This window comes from Natator depressus, chromosome 2, assembly GCF_965152275.1.
Source record: "Natator depressus isolate rNatDep1 chromosome 2, rNatDep2.hap1, whole genome shotgun sequence".
NCBI lineage: Eukaryota > Metazoa > Chordata > Testudines > Cheloniidae > Natator > Natator depressus.
In genome coordinates, this window is record NC_134235.1 from 80,586,835 (window position 1) to 80,613,144 (window position 26,310).

Here is a 26,310-nt window from a genome sequence, read left to right on the forward strand (position 1 = left end):
TGAGTTAGTAAAGTATACCTGGGTGTGGCATCTGTCTTAGATTTCTTTTTTGAACAGACATAAGATGTCTGAAAGCAGTTTATGGCCAAGGGGAATAATTTCCCCTACTGTATGAAAAAAGGATTAAGAACTACTTCAATTTTTGCTTTACTCTTCTACTTAAGGGAACACAGGTACACTAAAGGCTCGTCTATACAAACACTACAGTGTTACAGCTGCAGCCACTGTACTGCTTTAGCATGGACACTACCTATGCTGATGGGAGGGGTTCTCCCATCAGCATAAGTAATCCACCTCTCCAAGATATGGTATGTAGGTCGACAAAAATTATTCTGTCAACCTAGCACTGTCTACACTCGGTCAGCATGTTCTTTTATACACCCCTAAGAGACGTAGCTATGCCGATATAAGTTCCCCTAAGGGGTAAATCCTAGATTTTATGCATGGACTCCGGGGCAAAGAATCCTCACATGTGGATCACTTCATGGCTGAGCCTTCTGGGCTTCACACTCTCCCCTCCACAGAGTGAAATGGCTGGTAGTTTCAGCCCCAGCTCCGCTCATCCCCCAATCCCTGTGTAAAATGGGGCACAATGATCCCCGCAGAGCATAGCTCTATTATGTGTATTGGGTGCAGCCTCCCAGGATCTCGCTTCACATCATGCAGCAGAAGCTTGTTGGTTCTGCTGCATACTGTGTGCCCTGAACCTCTTGAGGATGGAGGCCGGATGTGGCCATATAGGCTTTACAACTTTAAAGCAACGGTTTAAAAGGAAGCCAGGCCAAAAGTAAAACCTAGCATAAAGTTTTTATAATCTAGTGGGTGTATATTGTCTAGATAGTAACTACTTATTGTTTATAGAGAGAGGTGGAGAAAATCCACTGTGTCACCACCAAAGAAGGTTCTACAACAGAAGGTTTTTTTTAAGGTTCTACAACAGAAGTTTACAGATATTAGTTCCCAAGTTGTATTTACACAAGTGATGCTGTTTGCTCATGTACAGAGCCATCTTGGTATAAGGTGCACTGATATATAAGGGATGAAATCGCTGTATTAAAATAAAAAGAAAAGAAAAACATATACAAGGCATACTAATTTCAGCATCTATTATTTATTACAAGTCAAAGGCAACTGCTTTAACGGGAAGAGAAAAAGAACTATTCTGCCTCTGCAAATGCTGAAATCACATTATAACATTGAAGTGCAAAAGCGAAGGCTAAAATCTAGCTCCTATTGCCAATATGCTATGGGTACCATTTGAGAAAATTGACAACTTAGGTCAGTTAGATCACTGGTCAGTCAGACAAGGTTATCAGCTAGGAACCTCTGCACCAGTGTGTCTTTTCTTCATAAACACTAGCTGGAGACTCAAAATGTTCTTTTCTGGATGATTTTAAAGATGAAGGTCTTTCTCACTGTGGAAGGACAAATGAAAATTAAGCCTTGATGCTTTGGAATCAATACTTATTAATACTGCAGAATATTATTAAAGCGTTTCCTGCATCTTCTTAATGATGGATGAAGAATCAACTCTGAATGAGATATTTATAACTTGGCCTTGCAAATCTTCATGGAAATTTACCAGCTGAGGCACAAAATCTGCTTTGCTGACTGAACCATGAATACGATTAAAAAAACCCAAAAAACAAAAATCAAACCAGTAATATTGTAATTGCTCATAAAAAAAAGGATTCTACTCCTGGAACTACGGGGCTGGCAGAAATCTGCAAGGCTGATATTAATTTACATAAATGTATCTTAAGAGGGCACCTAGTTATACGCAAGCTCTGTGGAACAAGGAGGATGTTCTGTATAGCAAGGAGGAACTTTTCAATGACATTTTCCACCCAGCTTTTCTCTATTCTCTTTCTGTATATGATATTTGCTCTTTCTCTTCCTCCACAAATGTCATGTATTATGAGTAATTTCTTCTCAGGCAAAAAGAACAGGCTTAAAAAGGAAACACTCTATAGTAGATCAATGACTCAGTATGGTGTCCTGCTTTTTAAAATTTTCCACTGTGTAAAACCTATGATTAATGTTTTTCCCCTCAGGGTTAGGAGTAGCACATCTCTTCTACTCTAGTTCTATTTACTTTCCCTATCCCATCAGCCTGCTGCTTTCGGCACCCTCCGTGCACCATATTTTTGGGAACAATACAAATTCTTCTGACTACCTACCCACCTCTCTGTATTAGCTCAGTTAGCAGGTTCAATGGCAGAAATGTACTGTCCTATTCAGCAGGATTCAAAGATGTACAGAGCAAGGTGATGTATTTACCCTGTAGCACATAACCAACTTTGGAGGTTTCTGAGAAAGTGCAGGAAAGAACACTGGAAAAACTGGGACCACAGGAAGGAATGCAACACCATCTGGATCAAAAACCTCACCGACAAGATCAAATCCAGTGGGTTTATGTCTTTGGGCTTTGTTTGTTTTGTTTCCTTCCAAGGTGAGAAATCAAAGAGCAGACCAAGTCACTGAGGCTAGGACTGAAAAGTGATATAAGAAGTAGTAACTAGAGTAGCACCAGATCATCAGCACACAGCTACTGCCAATCCTGTGCTACGCTGCTAAGCACTGGTACCTTGATGCTTAGGGGAAGGACAGAGTTAACAGGACCCTCCAAGCTGGTGCCACTAAAAGATACTCCACAAATTGGTCCTTCCTGGTCCCATTGAAGTCAATGGCAAAGCTCATATTGATTTTGATGAAGCCAGGATTTCACTCATAGTTCTTAAAAGAGGAAACTCAATATCCCAAAGCTGCTCTCTCATTCATCCAAAAAAAGATAAGAAAAAGGGGAGGTTACTTAACTGTTCTGTAACCAGAGATCTTCAAGATGCATGGTCCCTATCTATATTCCACTCTGGGTACACATATGCACCATGTGCCTGAGATCAGTTTTCAGCAGTGTTCTTTGGTCCACACCTGCGCCACTCACCTCTTCATGTTCTGATTTGAGGGCATAAAGAACAACATGAACCAATCACCTCTCCAGTTCCTACCACAAATCAAGTCATGATCTCAAGCAGAGGGGAAGGAGGGCAGGTAGTGCAATACAGATAAGGACCACAATCTCAAAGAACTCTGGTTACAGAGCAGGTAAGTAACATCCCTTTCTTCTGCAAGCGCTGGTCCCTGTATGGGTTTTACTCTGGGTGTCTGATGAACAGTATCTATTGTTAGGTTTCAGAGTAGCAGCCGTGTTAGTCTATATCCGCAAAAAGAAAAGGAGTACTTGTGGCACCTTAGAGACTAACAAATTTATTTGAGCATAAGCTTTCGTGAGCTACAGCTCACTTCATCGGATGCATTCAGTGTTTATATACACAGAGAACATGAAACAATGGGTGTTACCATACACACTGTAACGAGAGTGATCAGGTAAGGTGAGCTATTACCAGCAGGAGAGTCGGGGGGGGGGACCTTTTGTAGTGATAATCAAGGTGAGCCATTTCCAGCAGTTGACAAAAATGTCTGAGGAACAGTGGGGGGAGGGGGAGAATAAACATGGGGAAATAGTTTTACTTTGTGTAATGACCCATCCACTCCCAGTTTTTATTCAAGCCTAAGTTAACTGTATCCAGTTTGCAAATTAATTCCAATTCAGCAGTCTCTTGTTGGAGTCTGTTTTTTTGTTGAAGAATTGCCACTTTTAGGTCTTTAATCGAGTAACCAAAGAGATTGAAGTGTTCTCCGACTGGTTTTTTAATGTTATAATTCTTGACGTCTGATTTGTGTCCATTTATTCTTTTACGTAGAGACTGTCCCATTTGGCCAATGTACATGGCAGAGGGCCATTGCTGACACATGATGGCATATATCACATTGGTAGATGTGCAGGTGAATGAGCCTCTGATAGTGTGGCTGATGTGATTAGGCCCTATGTTGGTGTCCCCTGAATAGATATGTGGACACAGTTGGCAACGGGCTTTGTTGCAAGGATAGGTTCCTGGGTTAGTGGTTCTGTTGCGTGGTTGCTGGTGAATATGGAAGTCAGTGCGAGCACAAGTTGGAAACAGACAATTAGAGTGGTACCCAGACAAACGTCCGCTGCCGAGGCCTGAACTATGGCATAACATCTGGAAAAGGTATGCATCAAGTTCCATGTAGCAGTTTTGCAGATTTTGCCAACAGGAACATCTTTCAACGAGGCTATTAGAGCTCACTCTACCAGAGCCCAGACAGCTACCACACCTTGTGGTGGGCTAGTATTGGCTGCAATCTCGCAGCACAGCAGGATGCATCCAGAGATCCATTTAGAGAGCTTTTGGGATGATACAGCTACTATTCTCATCCATTCTGCTAACAAATAACCTCAGTAATTATCTGAATGGTTTTGCTCTATGCAGACAGAAAGCCACTGTCTGCAGACATCTGTCTTAATTAGAAGTGTGTAGTTTTAGAAAGAAGGTAGGTAAGTTAACGGTTTGAGTGAGGAGAATGTCCAAAATGGCGTTGAGTATAAATTTAGAATGCAGTCTCAATGTGATGCTATCTTTGTGTAAGACCATGTATGGTTGATCTGCCATAAGAGCTCCTAGTTCTCCACAGTGGCCATTAAAAAGACAACTTTTATGGAGAGATGGCATAGCAAGCAGGTTGCCAATGGTTCAAAGAGAGCTTTTGTAAGCACTGATAAAACAAAATTAAAGGTCCCACATTGGAGTTGGTTTTGCTTACAGATGGAAATGTCTGAAGGAAGCCTTTGTGGAAGTGGATCATTACAGGATGGGCAAAAATGGAGCAGTTATCAATCAGGGCGGATAGCTGCCAAGAAAACATGTATTGAGAGTCCTGTGGTCTTCAGGGATAGAAGGTAGTCCAGGATAGCAAATATGTCTGATTCTGCTGGAAAAGGGTGGTGATTACGAGCCCAGATAAAAAATCATTTCCACTTGACCACACAACGTTTTCTAGTAGACTCCTTTCTACTATTGTTGAGAATAGCCAAGATATCTCTCCAACATGCACTCTCGAGACTTGATGCCCATCCAAATAGGCTGTCAGCTATAATAAGCCTGGACTGAATTGACTGATTCTGCCTTTGTGTTGTGTCAAAAGGTCCGGGAAGATCTGGAAGGTGATGTTTGGATGAGCCGACAACTGAGGAGACTCGGAAACCAACAGTACCTGGGCCACTTGGGAGCGATCTGTATCACGCATGCCTTGTCCTGCCAGATTTTCCTCAGGACTTCAAGTAATAAGGGGATGGTGGAAAGGTGTACATTGATTGCCTAATCAGGAAAACAGAAGCACATCTCCCATGGAGTTCAGACCCAAGGCCCTCCTAGAGCAGTAGTTCACACATTCTGTTCTTGTGGGACACCAACAATGGAATACTGTCTGTATCGCTGAGTTATGAAGCTCCCACTTGTGGTCCTGAGAGAAGCACCTTTTGAAGCTCTCCCCTGGGGCATTGTGTACTCCCAGAATGTGACAGAGTTATCTTATGTTTAATACACCAGTTCCAGAGTTTTACATCTTCTACACAGAGAGGGGTGGATTGCTCTTCCCTGTTTGGTTATATAGAATACTGTGGAGAGAATGTATGAAGGGGAGAAACTGTCTGGAAGCCGCCCGGACTGCTCTCAGTTTGAGCTGGTTTATGTTCATTTTGGCTTCTTTTCCTGACCATATCCCTTGCCCCAAGTGTTCACCCAAACATGGAGGCATCTATGATGAGAGCCTTCTGTAGTAAAGTTGGAGAGAATGGGACTCTGTCACACCCTGTGCCCCATGGTCACCACTTTTATATGGTTATGATACATTTTGTACATAGCATGCCTTGTGAGGTATCATTTGAAACTCAATCTACTGAATATCATTGTCCTGTATCAACATTGCATATGGAGCTATGACATTTTACTATATGATTGTTACTGAAATATGCTCTAGTTCTGGGTGAGTAGACTGAGGGGAGCCAGATCTGTAGACAGTGAAGATGTAGTCTCGCGAATGGGGTTACATAAGTACATGACACCATGTGACCCAGGAAGATGAGAGGAGCAGATTTGCATCTGAGAGCTCTGTCTGAGTTGTGCAGCAAGTTGTTTGATAGCCTGGAAAGTGTCCTGTGGGAGGAATGCCTTGGTTGTGTTCGAGTCCACCGTCGCTCCTATAAAATCTGTGGACTAGACTGGCATCAAAGTGGACTTTTCAGTGTTTGTGCACACTCCTAGCAACTGCAGGAGGTTGATCAGGCCCTTTGTTGCTGACAGCGTCTCTTGGTAGAAATCCCCTGTTAGTAGCTAGTTTTATGGGTAGAGGAAGACTGATAACGGAAACAAGCTGCCACACCCAATGATCTAAAACGATATTTACAAGTTGAAAGAGAAGAAGAATCTTCAAGAACACTGGAGAATTTCCATCTCAGACCACGCAGTGGTATGAAGGAACTGGAGAGGGGGTCGCTCTGCACCACACTGCCCCATATGCCCTCAGATCAGAACAGGAGGAGGCAAACGGCGCAGGCATGGATCAGTGGACACTGCTGAAAAAATTTTCAATCTCAGGTGCATGGTGCGCATGTTTCCCCACAGGGGAATTCACATAGGGACCAGCACACTAAGAAGAACTGACAGCTCTTACTAGGGGCAGCCCCACAAGCAGCTGTCCCCACCACAAAATAAAGAAAAAAATGAACAGTGAGGAAACTAAAACAGACTTTAACCGCAATTTTGCTGCCCCAGGTATAAAACATAAAGGGGAAGGGTAGATCCACAGAACCGTGCCCTAGGAATACTAGGCATTACATTTGCTAGTTATCCAACACATCTGCACAGCTGATCACCACCAGAGGGAAGATGAGTGGTGTGAGACAGCACTTATGCTGATGCCAGGAAGGTGACACACCTTGACCCCTGCACATACAGTTCTCCTCAAGGATGGAGTAAAGAAAGCACTAGTCTCCACTGTGACCTGAGGCCTCCCAAGAGACAGGATCCTCTCCCTACCCCTTCCCCCACCCCCCAACAGAAATGAGTGAGATATTGTGAAAGCGCGGATATACATACCCTAGGGAACTTTCTCCAATCTCTGTTCTCCCCTTTCTTGCCTCCCCCCACTCCACAAACACCAGAGAAGCCAGAGTCTCTTGGGGGTGGGGGGAATAGAGACAACCATCAGAGTGGAGGACAAAAGGGAGGAAAGAGAAGGTAACTGCTTCTTTTCTTTATTAATCCTTTCCTTTTCTCCGTATGAAAATTTTAAGAGCAAAGTACCAAATATGAAGAGAGAAACAAAATGAAGTTGGAGAGAGGAAAAGTCAGCAAAGAACAAGTGAACTGAAGAGAAAGAAGAATGGTATTAGAAAGAAAAGGTGTAAAATAATGATATTAAATATAGAAAAACAGAAAATGGGATAACAGATACTGAAGAAGGCACATGAAAGATACACCAAGATGTAAAGGAGAAGGGGAGAAGTGATGCTCCATTTGAAGAGATTGTGATATCAAAATGGCTAAAAGACTCATATGTGTTTGATTTTACATCAGTTGCAACAATGGACAAATTAGTGTAGGAGGAAAGTGGGGGAGGGGCAGCAATGCTTGGCTGTGAATGGGATGTGCTCCGGAGCTCTGCATTTATACACATGTGGGGGAGGCAGGGAAACACCCTCCATTTCTTATATCCCCAGCCAGGATAGGATATGTCTACATAGCAACTAGACACCTGCGACTGGCCCGTGCCAGCTGACTTGGGCTGCGAGGCTGTTTCATTGCCCTGTAGATGTCTGGGTTCAGGCTGGAGCCCCGGCTCTAGGACCCTGTGAAGAGGGAAGGTCCCAGAGCTTGGGCTCCAGCCCAGGCCTGGAAGTCTGCACAGCAATGAAACAACTCCACAGCCCAAACCCCATAAGCCTGAGTCAGCTAGGATGGGCCAGCACCAGGTTTGTCTTTGCTGTGTAGACATATCCTTAAAGTTTGGAATGAATTAGAATTAGTGATTTGGGAGCAAGGGGAGGGAGTGCATGTTTACTGCCCTCACGCACGCTTCAGCGCTGGTATTGGGTTTTTCCAAGCACCTGACATGAAATAAGAAAACAAATTTGAGGCCCTGAAGTTTTGTTGGCTTCCAAAAACATTTTGTCTTCCACCATGTGGGAGAGGAGTGAGAAAGTCACTCGGAGGTTCTCAAGCCTGGTCTTTTCATTCTCCACTTGACTGTGGTTCTCCACTCAGTTTAATACAACTACAAGGATTCCCTTAAGCATCAGCTGCCACATTAGCAGTTTTGATCTTGATTCCTACTGAGGCCCGTGTGCTGTTGTGGCACACAGGGGCTATAAATGGCCACGGGCCAATGGAGAATTCACATGACACAGGTTGTGTAGGATCGCTATTACAGGGTTTTAAAGGGGGTGGAACCAGCCTCTAGGAAATACTCCTGGCATAAGGGTGTTCCCTGGGTGGCACTGAGCTACTGAAGCAGCTTTACATTGTCCCCATTGCAGCTTCTGGGAATGTATTGTGAAAGGTAAGGGTTGCAACCAGCATGAACTGCACTTCTGCTAATTTTTTCTCCAGAACAGCCCTTCAAGGAGGCTTTTGCAGCCAGGCATAGGTTAAAGCAATCTCAGTGTTTAAAGCCACCTTTACTCCCAGTTTCTCTTCCTGTGCCAAGAGCAACTTGGCTAGAACGGCAAATGTTGCCCTTAGGATCCAATTGTATATGGCTGTATATCACTGAATGTCTTGCAAAGTAAAACAAGTCAGAAGAAGAACCTTTGAGCTTAAAGCAGGGACTTGGACCAGATAACCCAGGAAATTCCTTTCCACTTTAATATCTACAATTCTATAAAAGGTAGTCACTCTCCAGTAGTTTCAATATGGGTGGTAAAGTCAGTGTGGGAGATAGACTTTGCTACTAGCATCATGCACTTGTAAATACGGAGTAGCTAAACAGTGTCATGCACTTGCAAATACATAGTAGCTAAAGAAATCAAGGTCCTAACCAATGTTTTTCGTGTAGTGCACATCAGGTTGCAAAGAGGCGGCCTTTGCCATGCAATGGACTGAGAAAAGAATTAATTCTATGCCTATCAGAATACTTTACCAGCTATAGGCAGGGTAGACAATGGTTATAAGGACAGAGTAGTTGACAGATAAATGGACAGAACACAATTAGTTCATTTGGTGGGATTTAAGCTTGGCTCTCAGAGAGTCAAGGAAGTAACCAATCTGGTTTTTAATGAAGATTGTTTCATACTGTTTGTTATTCAACTTGGAAAAGTTAGATAACATGCTATCTTTTACTTCTAGGACCAACAACAACTTAGTATTTTTTCCTGCACCTTAAAATGGTTATGATGACCGAAAGTAGACTACACCCACACAGAAAGAACTATACTAAATATGTCCCTTTTCCATGTAAGAACTAACACATATGTCCATAAATGTGTAGGTACACACAAGATTTTTACTAGAGCCCTGCAGTGGGACTGGGATCCCATGGGTTCTGTAGGACCAGCTGTCATAGTAGCGAAAGTGGGATAAAAATTCAACAAACTATGTGGGAGAGGGTGGGAGAAGGTATTAAGTGGTGAGATGGGATTAAAAATTAGTCCCTTACAGGGCTACATCATCATTTACACAAGTTACAGCCTTGCACAGAAATATTTAATTCCTACTAACCTTTAATCGTGTCACAAAGTGCTTAGCAACAGTAAATTCTGAAGCTGGGTTCCCAAGAAGGATCTCAAAACGATACTGCAGACCTAATTTGTCTCTCACTTCTTGTAACCTCTCTCTCGCCAGCATTGCTAACTGCACGGAGGGAACTCTAATGATAAGCATATGGCCGCAACCATTCCTATTCTTTCCTGGTGAAGTGATGAGGTCATCCATTATGCTGAGTGTCTCAGGGGTGCTGTGGTCTCTGAGGGAGGCCATGGTTGTGAGAGCCATCAGAGCTTCAGAATACTGCTGAATAAGAAGGTAGCAGCGAATCACCATGCTGTGCAGCCTGGGGTACCTTCAAAGGATTACAGTTATATGTTGGTCAGTAAATATGTTCAATAAAATCATTACACGAAAGTCAGCTCAGACACAAGCAGGCCTGGATGGCAAGAAAAAGGAACTCATTTTACGTGTAGTACATAAATACAGAAATCCTCAACCTCTATTAACAATTATGAGCTATAAGTGCATCATATTATTTTTATAGGCATACATGGCACGTACAACTATAGAAGAAGGTACAATCTAATTCAAACACTGTTAATATCAGTACAAACACATATAACACAGGCTGATGATCCAGTCTCACTTAATTGTCCACTTTTTTCCCCCCCCTTTTATCAAGTTTTGTGGAAGAAGGGAGTTTTGGGGTGGGGTGGGGCAGATATAAACTTACACCACTCATCCAATTCATGAAAAGACTAGACTTGCCTATGTGCTAGTGCAGGAGCACACTTTGTTGGATCTCAGCCAAGGGCAAACTAAGAGTTTGGCTTTCAAGCAAGACGATAACAGTCTTTTTCTCATGTTGGAGCTAAATTCAGTGACTATAAATCCAAACAAGTACGACCAAATACTAAGAAAAAGTGAAAACCTACGGAACTAAGGGAAAACCATCCTATGTCTAGTCATTGTAACAATCTACTACTATATTTAATAAACATGGAAATATAATAGGAGTAAAAGTTGGTTTGAACAATCACAAATGACAACATATACAGATAGCATGCTGCATGGATGAGATCAGCAGTGTTGAAAATGATAGTACTGCCTTATTTCCTGTGATTAGCTTTTCTTGTCTATATGTGACAACACATCCAGCCTTGGCTCTGTGGAACTGGATTGCTTTGTTGTCTATAAGGGGATATGGAGCCATTGTGAGTTATAGTCAGGTCCTGGTCAGCACACACCAAAAGCTGTCACTGTAAAGAGGCTGTTCTGTGACCCACATGAAATTTGTTGAAATTCTCAGTTCATTTGCTAGTGGACGGTGTCCACATCTGGCAAACTTCTTTTCACTCTCTGCAGAGAAGCCACAGCATAGAAAATGAATTACCCACTCAGCCTTCTAGGTCAGGACTAAGGCAAAATGGTAAAACAGAATGGGCAAGCCTGGACCACCACTGCTTATGCTGTATCAATTACCTGGATAAGCAGAGGACTTCAGTTTGTAAGGCTATCAATCTGACACCTTACGTCATCATTAAATTCATTATGAAATTAAAAAACAAAACCAACACCTGGAATTCCAGTATCAAGGGGCTGTCCAAATTCCAAAAGCACCATGTTTAAGCCTAAATAGACTGGTGCATTTTTGGAACCCTGTAACTGAAATGCCAAAAAAGTTGTAACATCTACATTTGGTTTATTCCAGGTTGTGCACATGTAAGAGTGGTGAGACAATGCTAACTTTAAACAGGATCCATTATTCTAACTTCCTAGAGGATTACACTAGATAAAATTGAAAAATATGAAGAAAATATCTGTGTGAACGTTGACCCTTCTACCAAATACCTACTGTTGCATATTGATCCGATTCCATTTATGACAGAGTAACTGAATGCCAACTATAAGTAGTACATGTTTGGACCAAATTTTCAATATTGGCCAGCTAAATTGCACTCACATTTGCATCTGTAAATTTTTGAGGCAAGAGGGAAAAGTGAGGCAGCCAGTTTTTAATATATGGCACTTAAAAGATACCCAGTTAACAAATTAAAGTGTTTGTTCAGAATGCTACCTAACCATTTCCTGACAATCAGTAGTGGTAGCCGTGTTAGTCTGTATCAGCAAAAAGAACGAGGAATACTTGTGGCACCTTAGGGACTAACAAATTTATTTGGGCATAAGCTTTCGTGGGCTAAAGCCCACTTCATCAGATGCATGCAGTGGAAAATACAGTAGGAAGATATATATATATATATATATATATACACACACACACACACACACACACAAACAACATGAAAAAATTGGTGTTACCATACCAACTCTAACGAGACTAATCAATTAAGATGGGTTATTATCAACAGGAGAAAAAAAACTTTTGTAGTGATAATCAGGATGGCCCATTTCCAACAGTTGACAAGAAGGTATGAATAACAGTAAGGGAAAAATTAGCATGGGGAAATAGTTTTTACTTTGTGTAATGACCCATCCACTCCCAGTCTTTATTCAAGCCTAATTTAATGGTATCCAGTTTACAAATTAATTCCAATTCCAATTCTGCAGTTTCTTGTTGGAGTCTGTTTTTGAAGTTTTTTTGTTGGAGAATTGCGACATTTAGGTCTGTAATTGAGTGATCAGGAAGGTTGAAGTGTTCTCCAACTGGTTTTTGAATGTTATAATTCTTGACGTCTGATTTGTGTCCATTTATTCTTTTGCGTAGAGACTGTCTAGTTTGGCCAATGTACATGGAAGAGGAGCATTGCTGGCACATGACGACATATATCACATTGGTAGATGTGCAGGTGAACGAACCTCTTATGGTGTGGCTGATGTGATTGAGTCCTATGATGGTGTCCCTTCAATAGATATGTGGACAGAGTTGGCAACGGGCTTTGTTGCAAGGATAGGTTCCTGGGTTAGTGTTTTTGTTGTGTGGTGTGTGGTTGCTGGTATTTGCTTCAGGTTGGGGGGCTTGCTGTAAGCGAGGACTGGCCTGTCTCCCAAGATCTGTGATAGGTTGTACATCCTTGATGATGCGTTGGAGAGGTTTTAGTTGGGGGCTGAAGGTGACGGCTAGTGGCATTCTGTTATTTTCTTTGTTGGGCCTGTCCTGTAGTAGGTGACTTCAGGGTACCCTTCTGGCTCTGTCAATCTGTTTTTTCACTTCAGCAGGTGGGTATTGTAGTTGTAAGAATGCTTGATAGAGATCTTGTAGGTGTTTGTCTCTGTCTGAGGGGTTGGAGCAAATGCGGTTGTATCGTAGAGCTTGGCTGTAGACGATGGATCATGTGGTGTGGTCTGGGTGAAAGCTGGAGGCATATAGGTAAGAATAGCAGTCAGCAGGTTTCCGGTATAGGGTGGTGTTTATGTGACCATCGCTTATTAGCACTGTAGTGTCCAGGAAATGGACCGCTTGGGTGGATTGGTCTAGGCTGAGATTGATGGTGGGATGGAAATTGTTGAAATCATGGTGGAATTCCTCAAGGGCTTCTTTTCCATGGGTCCAGATGATGAAGATGTCATCAATGTAGTGCAAGTAAAGTAGGGGCATTAGGAGACAAGAGCTAAGGAAGCGTTGTTCTAAGTCAGCCATAAAAATGTTAGCATACTGTGGGGCCATGCAGGTACCCATAGCAGTGCCGCTGACTTGTATACATTGTCCCCAAATGTGAAATAGTTGTGGGTGAGGACAAAGTCACAAAGGTCAGCCACCAGGTTTGCCGTGACATTATTGGGGACACTGTTCCTGATGGCTTGTAGTCCATCTTTGTGCGGAATGTTGGTGTAGAGGGCTTCTACATCCATAGTGGCCGGGATGGTGTTTTCTGGAACGCCACTGATGGATGGTAGTTTCCTCAGGAAGTCAGTGGTGTCTCAAAGATAGCTAGGAGTGCTGGTAGTGTAGGGCCTGAGGAGAGAGTCTACACAGCCAGACAATCCTGCTGTCAGGATGCCAATGCCTGAGATGATGGGGAATCCAGGATTTCCATGGATCTTGGGTAACAGATAAAAACCCCTGGTTGGAGTTCTAGGGGTGTGTCTGTGCAGATTTGTTCCTGTGCTTTTTCAGGGAGTTTCTTGAGCAAATGGTGTAGTTTCTTTTGGTAACCCTCAGTGGGATCAGAGGGTAATGGCTTGTAGAAAGTGGTGTTGGAGAGCTGTCTAGCAGCCTCTTGTTCATATTCCGACCTATTCATGATGACGACAGCACCTCCTTTGTCAGCCTTTTTGATTATGATGTCAGAGTTGTTCCTGAGGCCGTGGATGGCGTTGTGTTCTGCACGGCTGAGGTTATGGGGCAAGTGATGCTGCTTTTCCACAATTTCAGCCTGTGCATGTCAGCAGAAGCACTCTATGTAGAAGTCCAGTCTGTTGTTTCGACCTTTAGGAGGGGGCCTCGCAGATTCCTTCTTTTTGTAGTGTTGGTAGTTGCTAATTTTTCCCCTACCATTACTCACACCTTCTTGTCAACTGTTTGAAATGGGCCATCCTGATTATCGTTACAAAAGTTTTTTTTCTCCTGCTGATAATACCCCACCTATCTATCTTCCTACTGTATTTTCCACTGCATGCATCTGATGAAGTGCGCTTTAGCCCACAAAAGCTTATGCCCAAATAAATTTGTTAGTCTCTAAGGTACCACAAGTACTCCGCGTTCTTTTTGTAGTTACACTGTGACATTGTCTCTCTGTCCATTTATTATATGGCATGTAACCTTGGATCATGGTTAGGAACAATTCAAAACTCTTATTATTTACCTTTCTAAGAGTGTGTTCACCATTTTTTCAAAGTTTTCATCACATCTCAGCAGAGGACTTGTGATTCCCCATTGTAGAGATTTGCTGTATTCATTCAAGCCAAAATATAACTTCTCCTCACTGCCCATTTCCTCCTGTTCCAAACAAAGATATCACAAACATAATGAAAGTTAAAGACAATTTACATTTCTCCTGTATTATGAAACAAAGCATTTTTCCTGAGAAAATATCTTTGATTTTCATTCTTCCGAGTAATGACTTCTTCCATTGAAAACAAGATGTTAAATATTTGCTGCTAATTTAACATTTGATTAAGTTTGTTAGAGAGAGAGAGAGAGAGGGACAGACAGACAGACAGACAGACACACACACACACACAAATTTTTCCAGCACATTATTCCTAGTCTTAGCAGCAAATACTTGGGATTTAATATTATGGATTAAAAGAATATTCAGAATTATCATAATTAATGCTAATACAAATTTTGGAGGTGACATTAACCCTCATGAATAGGGCTTAAGCCAGTATTTATTAGAGATCAGGATAAGACGAAATGAGGGGGAAAGTTATCCCACCTATATCTACTGGGGGAGTTCTTACACCTTCTCTGAAGGATCTGGTGCTAGCCAGTGTTAGAGACAGGATAATGGACTAGATGGGCCCTGGGCCTGATCCTGTATGGAAATTCCTGTGTTCCTATGGGATCAGGGATGATTTACCTATTACAAAACAAGCTTAATCATGGGCTGCTGTCTTTTGTATTTCCCCCACCCCCCTTAAGGTGCTTTTAGTTTTAATTCTGGATCCAGTTCCTCCCAGTAAAGCTAATGTCAGGAAGTCTCCCTGATATAAGCATTAGTTACTAGCATTATGGTGATTGCCTGCATACAAGGGCAGGATACTAGGATGACATTAATAGTAAGTGCTAGCATCATAGTACCAAGACTATAGACCAGTTATGGGCAAAATCAGTTTGCTTTAAACTCACTCTATCATTGGCCTACTGATATTCAGGTCTAATAACTAAGGGCTTGCCTTCACGTTCAGTGCTACAGATGCACCAGTGCAGCTGCACCACTCTGGGGCTTTACGAAGACACTACAATGCCGCCAGGAAAGCTCCTCCAGTCAGCATAGTCAATCCACCTCCCGGAGAGGCGATAGCTATGTAGACAGGAGCTCTCCCATTGACAAAGTGCTGTCTACACTGAGGTTTAGGTTGGTTTTTTCACACCCCTAAGTGATGTATTTATACCAGTATAGGTCTGTAGTGTAGACCTGGCCTAAGAAATACATATTCTTAGCTTATATAGGTCTGTAATATTGGTATTTTTCAAGTGACAGAATTATGTAATGAGTATACATGGAGCACTTACTGATGTAAATGCACTGCAGTTATTTCTCATGCAATGCAGGTACAGTGTAATTAATGTATGGGAATCTGTCATTATGTACATGGATTCAGAAGAAGAATAAAAGGGTACAGTGCAGTACACCTATAGTGTATAAGGCTCATCAAAATATTCGTTCTGCCAGCCTTTTTATACCTAAAATTAGTTCAGGAGGTTCAACAAATTTCATACTCGGAGTTTGCTCATCCCTGTAATAGACAAAGCTTTATCCAGTCAAAGGAAAACGTGCTATTTCTAAGTCTAAATGTCAGTGCCACCTTGGCCTCCAATGGCCCCAAGGAGAAAAGGGCTGGGATTCCACTGTAACTTCAGGTAGTCAACAATTTCCAGTGTGGAAAAGAGATTTCTCCACCGGTTTCTGTTTATACATCTGGGTTGTGCATTCTAGAATGTGGCAAATATAAGAGTACACTACAGCTCTTAGCTGAACAGTTACACACTCACCATATTGTCAAATTGTATCCAATGTACCTCGTTGCTAGAGCTTATTCTGGACTGCTGTGTTTGCAGGGCATAGGGGAAAGAGCTGACTTGAAGGACCAGGAGATTGAAAGCTTCAGTGACTTCTCTGCAGTTAATAACTCTATCAGCCAGTCCATGACTGGGTTCACCATGTGATAGAGAACTTGAGATGGCACTGTGGAAATAAAAACACACAGAACGGCTTTATTGTCGCCTTCAGATTCAACTGGTAACATTAAAATCTCTAGATTTATAGGGAACCAAACGCCCCAGGTCATCAGACTCTCTGAAAAGGAACAAGAGATGGTAAAACCAGCAAGGTGCTTTGCACAGAGAAGTCCAAGAGTGTGGGAGAAATAATGGAGCGAGTCCCACACTGGGAAGCAACTAAATCAGCCTGCCAATTTAAAGGATCAGAACATAGAAAAAAGTTTAAAACAAGCTAAAAAGAGAAGGAAGCGTATCAGCTGGACTGGGCTGTTACATGAATGGGGAGGGGGGAAAGATGGGGGAGCAGGCACAAAAATTAACTGGATTGCTCAACCAGAAGCAGTCCTTATATAGCAGACTTTGAGGGCATAACTTTTGTTTGATTTCCTGTCTCCACTTGCTGGTAGGTGGACATAACACTCACTTGTCTCAATAAACCTACAGGTTACAGGAGAATTCCATATTTGGCACCACAATAAAAACATAATACTAATTTGGTTTTGAAAAAACAACAACAAGAATGCATTTTGTTTACTAAAATTCGACAGTCGAAATGTGTCCCAAAACCATACAAACGGTACCTGAATACTTGAGCAGTGAAACAAGGAGGAATATATTTTGCTCTCATGGGTCAAATTATCTCTGTCTTTACGTAAGTAAGAATTTTTGCTGATTCTTGCATGGAGCAAGGCAGTATTATGTATAGCCTTCATTTTCCAAAAGACATGTGATGATGGGACTTCACATGGAGAGAAAGTCTCTGTGTTTTGTGCCACTCAGATTAAACATTGACACTTACCTTCCATGCTCATGATGCTTTATCACTATTTCGAATTTAAGTAACCACGGTTGTATTTAAAGGAAGAGAAAACAAATGACTCTCGTTATCTCTCTGTAGCAAATAGTTATATTTTCTGTACTACTCAAATAAAAACAAAACAAAAATACTCAGGCTTAAACAACCTGACTAACTGGGAAGATCACAATTAACTATTGTGCTTGCTAACACGGGGAAGGTTTGGGTATGTCAGGACCTTGGTATTGAACCCAGGCTCACCAGGTCCTTAAGCAGCAGCCTTAGTTGCTATACCACAGCGATGCCCTAAACAGGCTCCCACGACCAACAGCCTTCATACCAGAGGCCTACAGGAGTCACATCCCAAACCTCTGATTGGATGGACAGGCAGCACTCTCATTGTGTACCTGGACTATACAAAGGAAGAGGAAGCTGTCTGAGCAATAGACTAGTGCCAACTGGTTGCTCACCAGACCACCTTGCCTCGCTTCGCTTCCCCTGCTGCCTCAACACCTCACCTGATCTCACCTTCCCAGCCCAGTGACCCAGTCCCTTGGATTGTATTTTCCAGCTGCTGACCTGTCCAAGAACTCTGACCATTGCCCCACACTTCTTCTAATACAGATTGACCTGCTGGCTACCTGACCACCCATGCACACTGGACTACTGCTCTGGATTGCCCCCTAAACGTGCCGTGGCTACCGGGCATTACAGTAAGTGGTTTGTTTGTGCAGTGATGTACAGGTAGAAGAATGGAGACCAGTTTCCTCCCTGATGATCTCATTCGGTAGGGGGGAAAAAAAACCTCGCCCTTTCCTTTGTTCTAGAGTACTGGTTTGTGGCTACAGGCGGGATCGGGGGAAGGAAGATTATCATTTTCTCTTCTACTTTGCTCAGTTACAGATGGGAAAGAAATGGGACTGGGAAAGACATGAGAAGTTGGATGAGAATGGCTATGCAGAGGAAAGGGAGAAGGATGAAAGAGGGAACCCTAGGAGCATTCTTGCTAGGGACTGAAAAGTCTAAAGTTGACCTCACCTTAAATCTTAAAATGAATCTGAATTATAGTTTTAAGAAATATCTAGGACGGACAAAGATGATGGCTTCTGTTATGAATTTTTAAATGCCTGGGGCACAAGGAGACATCAGGCTGAGATCATAATTTTGATTTATTAAAAATCCTGAGTAATAATATATAGTAGAATAAATTTTGCCTTGTTATGGTGAAGCACTTACCTTGTTAAATCAATGTGGGCATTGTCGTGAACCAGCACAAACAAGGTGTATGGATTCTGCTTCACCCGTCTCATAAAAACTTCAAACTTAGTTTGGATCTCATTATCTAGCCGTACTACATATTTCTCAGCTCTTTGATAGGCTGTCCCATTCTCTTCTAGGCCCAAGTCAACAAGAACACCTTCCAAAAAGAAAAAAAGAAAAATTCCTTTGCCTTTATCTACAAATAAGGCCTTGTCTACACTACAAAGTTTTGTCAAAAAAGTTGCCTTTTGTCGACAGAATAGTGGAGATATGTACACACTACAGTGCTACTTTTGCCAACAAAACTCTCCTGTTTTGCCGACAATATAAAACCACCTTGACGAGAGGCATAGAGCTTTTTGCGGCAAAGTCATATTGACCTACTGGCAGATTTCCCATGGGTTTTGTGAGAAGAGCTACGAACAGGACATGGTGCAGTGCTGAGCAAAGATAAAAGAGCTGAGGCAGACGTACCAGAAGGCAAGAGAGGCAAACCATCACTCCGGTGCTGCGCCCAAGAGCTGCCACTTTTATCAGGAGCTGGACGCCATCCTCGGTGGTGATCCTACATCCACCACCAAGGACACTTCAGAGGGGCTGGAGGCTGCGGACATTGGACCTAACCCCGAGGACAAAGTTTTGGATGAGGAGGTGGAGTTGGAGGACATTGTGGAGCCCACGAAAGGGTCATGCAGTCTTGCGGTGAGTCAGGAACTCTTTTCCACTCCGGAGGGGTCTAGCCCATCCCAGCACTACATATCCGGTCAGCATGATGCAGGAGAGGAGACCCCTGGTAAGTGATCTTTTTGAGTTGATGCTGCTTCGTTATAGGATGTACAGCTGTCCTTTGTGCTGTATACTGTAGAAGCGGGTAAAGGGACAGCAGCAAGGAGCACTTCACCAATAGGCTGAGAAGGTGCAGAATGACCGTGAATTGTGCATTTGGCAGATTAAAAAATCTGAATGAGGAAACATTCCCATTGTCATAGTAGCCTGTTGCATGCTCCAAAATCTTTGTAAGGCTATGAATGAAAAGTTTCCCCAGGGGTGGAGCACTGAGGAAGATCGCCTGGTTGCTGATTTTGTGCAGCCAGATACCACAGCTATTAGAGGGGCATAATGGGGGGCAATTCAAATCAGGGAGGCGTTGAGGCAACATTTTGATAATGAGCTCCAGTAATGTGTATTTCTATAAAGCAATCTGCATAAATTTCTTCATAAATTTCTGTTATCTTATTTTGCCTAAAACTTGTGATGAGTCCAGGGTGGGATTTGTAGTAAGCGAATTATTAAAATGCACGTATGTTTTACTACCAGCAGCAATCACTACGTGTAGGACACAAATAAAGACTGGTTATCTTTCAGAGAGTTTGTTTTTATTAAACACCAGTTAACAAACATAAAAGAGTTGGAGTAGGGAGATAACAGGATTGGGCAGGGCAGGCTGTCATAGCTGTGCGTAAATCCAGCTATCATTTTGGAAGCCGTCCTAAGGGGTGGAGTGAATGGGATACCGAGATTTCCAGGAAGTTACAAGGAATGTGCGGGAGGCGTTTGGGGAGGGCATGGAAAACAGTTCTGTATTGGCTGAAAGAGTGGGCAAGCACGCATTTGTTCTGCCTGCAGTGTGATTAGGGACTTCAACATCTCTGTTTGCTCCTCCATCACTTTTATCATCTGCTCCTGAGCCTTCAGAATGTGCTCCACACTGTCCTTTCTGTCCCACCTTTCCATTTGTCTTAACTCCCTGTGTTCTCTTTTTTCTGACTCAGGAGGATTGGATCACCTCTCGGAACATGTCCTCCTTGCTCTGCCTTGGTCGCTTTCTCATCTGGTAGAGGCACTTCTCCGGTTTGTAGGGGGTTCCCCTGAAGGCCACATCTGCAGTAACACAAGAAATAATACATAGAAGCATGATTGTTAGTTCACGCACAGCATTGAATCATTATAGTAAAATACACCTCTTTTAACATACTAATCACTTTCTCACTGTCCCTTGGCATGCACACATCTCAGTGAACACCCTAAACATGGGGAGTTCGGCCCAGGTGAGGGGTGGGTGTTCAAGATGGGGCAAAGGATATAGGTGATGTTTTCAGAGGATCAGTGAAGGCGACAGGACAATATTGTAATTTCTACTACCGTTTTCCACAGACAGCGGTCATTGAAGCCATCTCACTCCTGAGGGTAAGCAAGGATGAAAGCGTGCATCTCCTGCATGCATGCAGCTTCAGACCTGGTCCCTATGCTGCTCGCCTGTGTGCCGCTTTGGTCCCTGCACAAGTTTCTGAGTGCCTCCAGGAAAGTTTTCTAAAGATTTCTCTGGAGGAGTCCCGTGAAATCTCGGTGTGCATCAACACCCTGTTCTGTGCAGCTAAGTAGGGCAGCAGGGGAATGTGAAGCACACTGAAACACAGCTAGTCTTACACATTTCTCTCCCTTCACCCACTTCCACAGTATACAGAGCAAAGGACAGCTGTACATCCTATAACCAAGCAGCATCAACTCAAAAAGATCACTTACCAGGGGCCTCCTCTCCTGCATTATGCTCACCGGAGATGGAGTGCTGGGATGGACTAGATCCCTCCGGAGTGGAAAAGAGTTCCTGACTCACCACACCACATGACCCTTTCGTGGGTTCCACAACATCCTCCAACTCCACCTCCTCATCCACAACTTTGTCCTCGGGGTTAGGTCCACTGTCCGCTGCCTCCAGCCCCTCCGAAGTGTCCCTGGTGGAGCAGGTGGGATCACTGCAAAGGATGGCATCCAGCTCCTGAGAGAAGCGGCAGCTCTTGGGCACAGCACCAGAGCCACGGTTTGCCTCTCTTGCCTTCTGGTATGCCTGCCTCTGCTCCTTTATCTTCGCTCAGCACTGCACCATGTCCCATTCGTAGCCCTTCTCATAAAACCCACGGGAAATCTGCCAGTAGGTATCGAAGTTCCTATAACTGGAGCAAAGCTGGGACTGGACAGCCTAGTCTCCCCATATACTCAGCAGATCCAACTGCTTCACAGTGGTCCAAGAGGGAGAGCGTTTGTTGCGTGGAGCCGCCATGGTTAGCTGGGAAGATGCGATGTGAGTGCTCCACGCTGAGCAAACAGGAAGTGGAATTTCAAAAAGTCCCAGGGCTTTAAAGAGGGAAGGGTGGATGCTTGTTTACCTGGCTGCAGGGCAGTGGAGTTTGAACTGCTGATCAGAGTGGTCAGGATGGGCATTGTGAGACACCTCCTGGAGACCATTTACTGTGACAAAACGAAGCGCGGTGTCTACACTGACACTTTGGCGTTACTGGGATAGATTTACTTTCACCGTGGTGAGTGAAAGTTATTTCCTCACTTCTAGATTTCCTCCAAGGGGAGGGATTTATAAGCAGATGGGAGACTCATAACATTACTAGAAAAAATAATTTAGATCTATATAAGAATCTTCAATATGGCATTGAGTTGGGTCAGACTCAATGACAATAAGTTTAGTTTCCCTGTACTTGGCTAATACATTCTTCCCACTAGATGGATACCTGAGAAAAGATACTTGTGAATCCCCTCCAAAAATTCATAAGTTTACATATGCCTCTTCCCAATATTGGGTCAATCTTTTCTATTCCCCTCAAACAAAACTAAAATTACTGCCATATTCCTCCAGCCTACTCCAATGGGAAGGAAGTACAGTAGCAGCTTGCCTGCAATCCCTGTAAGCTGTCTTGGAAATTATTATATTCAACCTGAGCATAAAGAACAGCTGAGAGAGAACCTCTTCTCAGTGCACAGGAGCAGCAAAATAGGAAACATAGTGTTAGACTGTATGAGGAATGGAAGAGAAAATAATAATGCCATTATATAAATCAATGAGGCACCCTCTTTTCAAATAATATGTTAAGTTGTTGTCACCTTATGTCAAAAATAATATCAAAGCAGAAAGAGAAGGGATTCAGAGATGGACAACCAAATACATTAGATGTATGGGAGGCTTTCTTTATCAGGAGTCACTGAAAAGACTGTGACTGTTTTAGTTTTTATGGGGAAAATAAATGAGAAGACTTGATTTCAGAAACGCTTGACACAGTTCCACATGATAGTCTCATAAGCAAACTAGGGAAATGTGGTCTAGATGAAATTCTATAAAGTGGGTGCACAACTAGTTAAAAAAAACCAGAGTAGTTCTCATGATTCGCTGTCAAACCAGGAGGACATATCTAGAGGGTTCCCACAAGGGTCTGTGCTGGGTCTGGTACTAGTCAATATTTTCATTAACGACCTGGACAATGGAGCGGAGAGCGTGCTTATACATTTTGGAGATGACACCAAGCTGGGAGAGCTTGCTAGAGCACTTTGGAGGACAGGATTAGAATTCAAAATGACCTTGATAAATTGGAGAATTGATCTGAAATCCACAAGATGAAATTCAAAAGACAAATGCAAAGTGTTACGCTTGAAGGAAAAATCAAATGCACAACTACAAAATGGGAAATGGTTAGGCTGTAGCACTGTAGAAAAGGATCTAGACATTACAATGTATCACAGATTTAATAGGCGGCAACAATATGATGCAGTGGCAAAAAAAGCGAAGTATTCTGGGGTGTATTAACAGCAGTGCTGTATGTAAGACACAGAAGGTAACCTCCCACTTTACTCGGCACCGGTAAGGCCTCAGTTACAGTGTTTTGGGGCACCACACTTTAAGGAAGATATGGACATACTGCAAAGAGTCCAGAGGAGAGCAACAAAAATGAAAAAAGGTTTAGAAAACTTGACCTGTGAGGAAAGGTTAAAAAAATTGGTCATGTTTAGTCCTGAGAAAAGGAGAGGAGGACGACGACTTGAAAACAATCTTCAAATATGTCAAGGGCTGTTATAAACAGGACTATGATCAATTGTTCTCCATGTCCCCTGAAGGTAGGACAAGAAGTAATGGGCTTAATCTGTAGCAAGGGAGATTTAGGTTAGATATTAGGAAAAGCTCTAACCATACGGATGGTTAAGTACTGGAATAAGTTACCAAGGGATATTGTGAAATTCCCATCACTGGAGGTTTTAAGAACAGGTTAGACAAACACCTGTCAGGGATGATCTAGGTATACTTGATCCAGCCTCAGCGTGGGGGGGAACTGGACTAGATGACCCCTCAAGGTCCTTTCCAGTCCTACATATTTCGATGATTCTGTGGTAGGCATATAAAAAAATGTATAGAGAAGTTGCATTGGAAATCCCTCTTTACCTTTTCATTATATGAGAGCAAGAGCAAGGAAATATCAAATTAATTGAAGGACAACATGTTTAAAATTGATAAAAACTTTTTTTTTTTAACAGAATGCATAATTATCCCATGGAACTTATTGCAACAAGACAGAGGCCGAGAGCTTAATAAGATTAAAAAATTATTAGCCATTTATATAAATAATCCATAGTTATACTAAATATGACAATTTTTAAAAACGATATAAACCCTCATGCTTCAGAGCATAAGCCAACCACTAACTGAAAGGGGGAGGAAGAAACTTCAATAGGCAGGTTATTCCATTAATTATCCACTAAGGGGTTTCTTGCACCTTTCTCTGAAATATCGGCTATTGGCAATTGCCAGACACAGGACACTGGACTAGAGAGACCACTATTTGACTTAGTATGGCAATGCCTGTGTTCCTATGAATATACTATTGTGGGGGCAAAATGAAAAGCCATTTGTTCATTCCAGTTCTCTCATTTCAACTGCTAGATGTTATAGCTCAGGTCATAGCTCTTTCAGTCTTTAGGTAAATATGGCAATGCCTATTGCCACCTACACAGTAAATGCAGTTGGTCCAATCTTTAGAACTTACATGTGACACTAAATAACTGAACAAAGCTGGGACCTCCAGAATAATTTTTTTAGCAGTTTACTCTAAACAGGGATACATACATACCCAGTTTTGATTTAATACACTGCTTTCCTCCCCATCCCATTACCTGATTGTCGAATCCGTTGAAGGGTTTGCTGCACCAGAACCTCTGAACGAGGGACTATAACGATGAAGTCTACTTTGCTGAAGTGGCCCAGATCCAGGCTTTGATTGCCACTGTCTGCTATAGCACATACCTGGGACAAAAGCTTTCTGGCAACTGTAAGCTGTGGCTGATAAATTTGGAAGGTGGCAATATCCAAATCTAGTAAAAAAAAAAAAAACCATCAAAATTTAAATTATTTTACATTAAACAGCAGCCTTCAAAATACTCTGGTTTACATCATCCAATAGATGTAATCTGGTTTACATCATCAAATAGATGTACATCAAACAGAATAAATCCTAGATTTATGGTGAAACTGGTGTACATCACCACCACAGAATCTACTTTTCAGATCAAAATTTGGTTACATACAAGATACTCTCAGCAGGGTAGTGGCCATTTTTTCATTGCATGAAGTGATTTACAAGGCTGCAACTCAGTGAAACCTCAGTGCCTAACCTCAGTGCCTGAATTGCAACCATTAAGGGAAGCAATGCATGTAGGTCTAACCTTCTCTTGCCACATACAGTTCCTTGAACATGCCAACACATGTGGAGCAGCCATACACCGCTGAGACTGCTGTGCTCAGACCCCATGGAATGACACCTACTGCTCTGCTGTGACGACACTGAAACAATTCTCATTTACTGGGTGGCAAGCCAATTGGTGAGAACTTACCTGAAAAGTCAAACCATCATAGTTTCTACCTTCTCGGGTGTGTGACCATGACAGCATCAGACTGGCCACTTGTTTATGGAAATGGACTGGAATGAAAGGTTGAGTGAGAGACCAAAGACCCTCAATCAAGAGGTGGAGCAGAAGTCCTGATTTTAAGGCAGCTTAGTCATGGATGTACATGGAAACCTTATGGAAGGACTTGCGTTAAAGCTAGCTACGAAAACTTTGGGGCCTGGAGTTATATCATTTAGAGAAATGTTTTCTCTAAGCATGTGTCAATGTTCACATCTGCCAAAGAGCAGGTTCAGTCCTAAACTTAAAAATAGTTAGTGGGTATATTCTATGCACTTTTATATACACTTCGCTAGTCCTGAACAATTTAAACTCTTAACGTACTACTACCAAATTTTACCTTGTAGTAACATTTTAGTTATGGCTCTGTCTGTTTTCCTATTACAAAAACCAGTGCGGATGGATGGAAAACTTGGCTCAAAGATGTGCCTGGGAGAAAATTATTTAAAAAAACAAAAATAAAACCATTTAAAAAGATAATATATAGTAATAGTTTGTTTATTTTAAGCAATATACAACTAACATCTTTGTATTTTAGGTAACAATTTGAGGATATTTTGGGCCAAATGTTGAGTGCCAATTCTGCCATGCTTACGTTATTGATTTCCATGCAGCTACTTGTGGAGTAAGGCATTACACAATGTACGTAAGTGGGGCAGACTGGCCTCTCAGGTTTTATTCAGTCTTTACTAAATGAATTCTTTGCATCAGTATTCACTGCAGAGGATGTGAGGGAGATTCCCACACCTGAGCCATTCTTTTTAGGTGACAGATCTGAGGAACTGTTCCAGATTGAAGTGTCAGAGGAGGCTTGGGAACAAATTGATAACCTGAACAGTAATAAGTCACCAGGACCAGATGGTGTTCACCCAAGAGTTCAGAAGGAACTCAAATACGAAATTGCAAATTTATTAATTGTGGTATGCAAACTATCACTTAAATAAGTCTGTCTACCAGATGACTGGAAGATAGCTAATGTAATGCTGATTTTTAAAGAAGGCTCCAGAGGCAATACTGGCCAATTATCCTAACTTTAATACCAGGCA

The 26,310-nt window shown here is 42.4% G+C and overlaps 1 protein-coding gene across 1 annotated transcript in view; it reads right to left on the reverse strand.

Moving 5' to 3' along the window:
• Positions 1-26,310, reverse strand: part of GREB1L (GREB1 like retinoic acid receptor coactivator) — a 231,082-nt gene that overhangs the window by 34,395 nt on the left and 170,377 nt on the right. The window contains exons 17-21 of the mRNA XM_074944514.1: positions 24,476-24,673; positions 18,506-18,686; positions 16,246-16,438; positions 14,390-14,523; positions 9,639-9,978 (exon numbers count right to left, since the gene is read on the reverse strand). Of these exons, the coding sequence (XP_074800615.1) occupies positions 9,639-9,978; positions 14,390-14,523; positions 16,246-16,438; positions 18,506-18,686; positions 24,476-24,673 (1,046 nt within the window). The remainder of the gene's footprint in view (positions 1-9,638; positions 9,979-14,389; positions 14,524-16,245; positions 16,439-18,505; positions 18,687-24,475; positions 24,674-26,310) is intronic.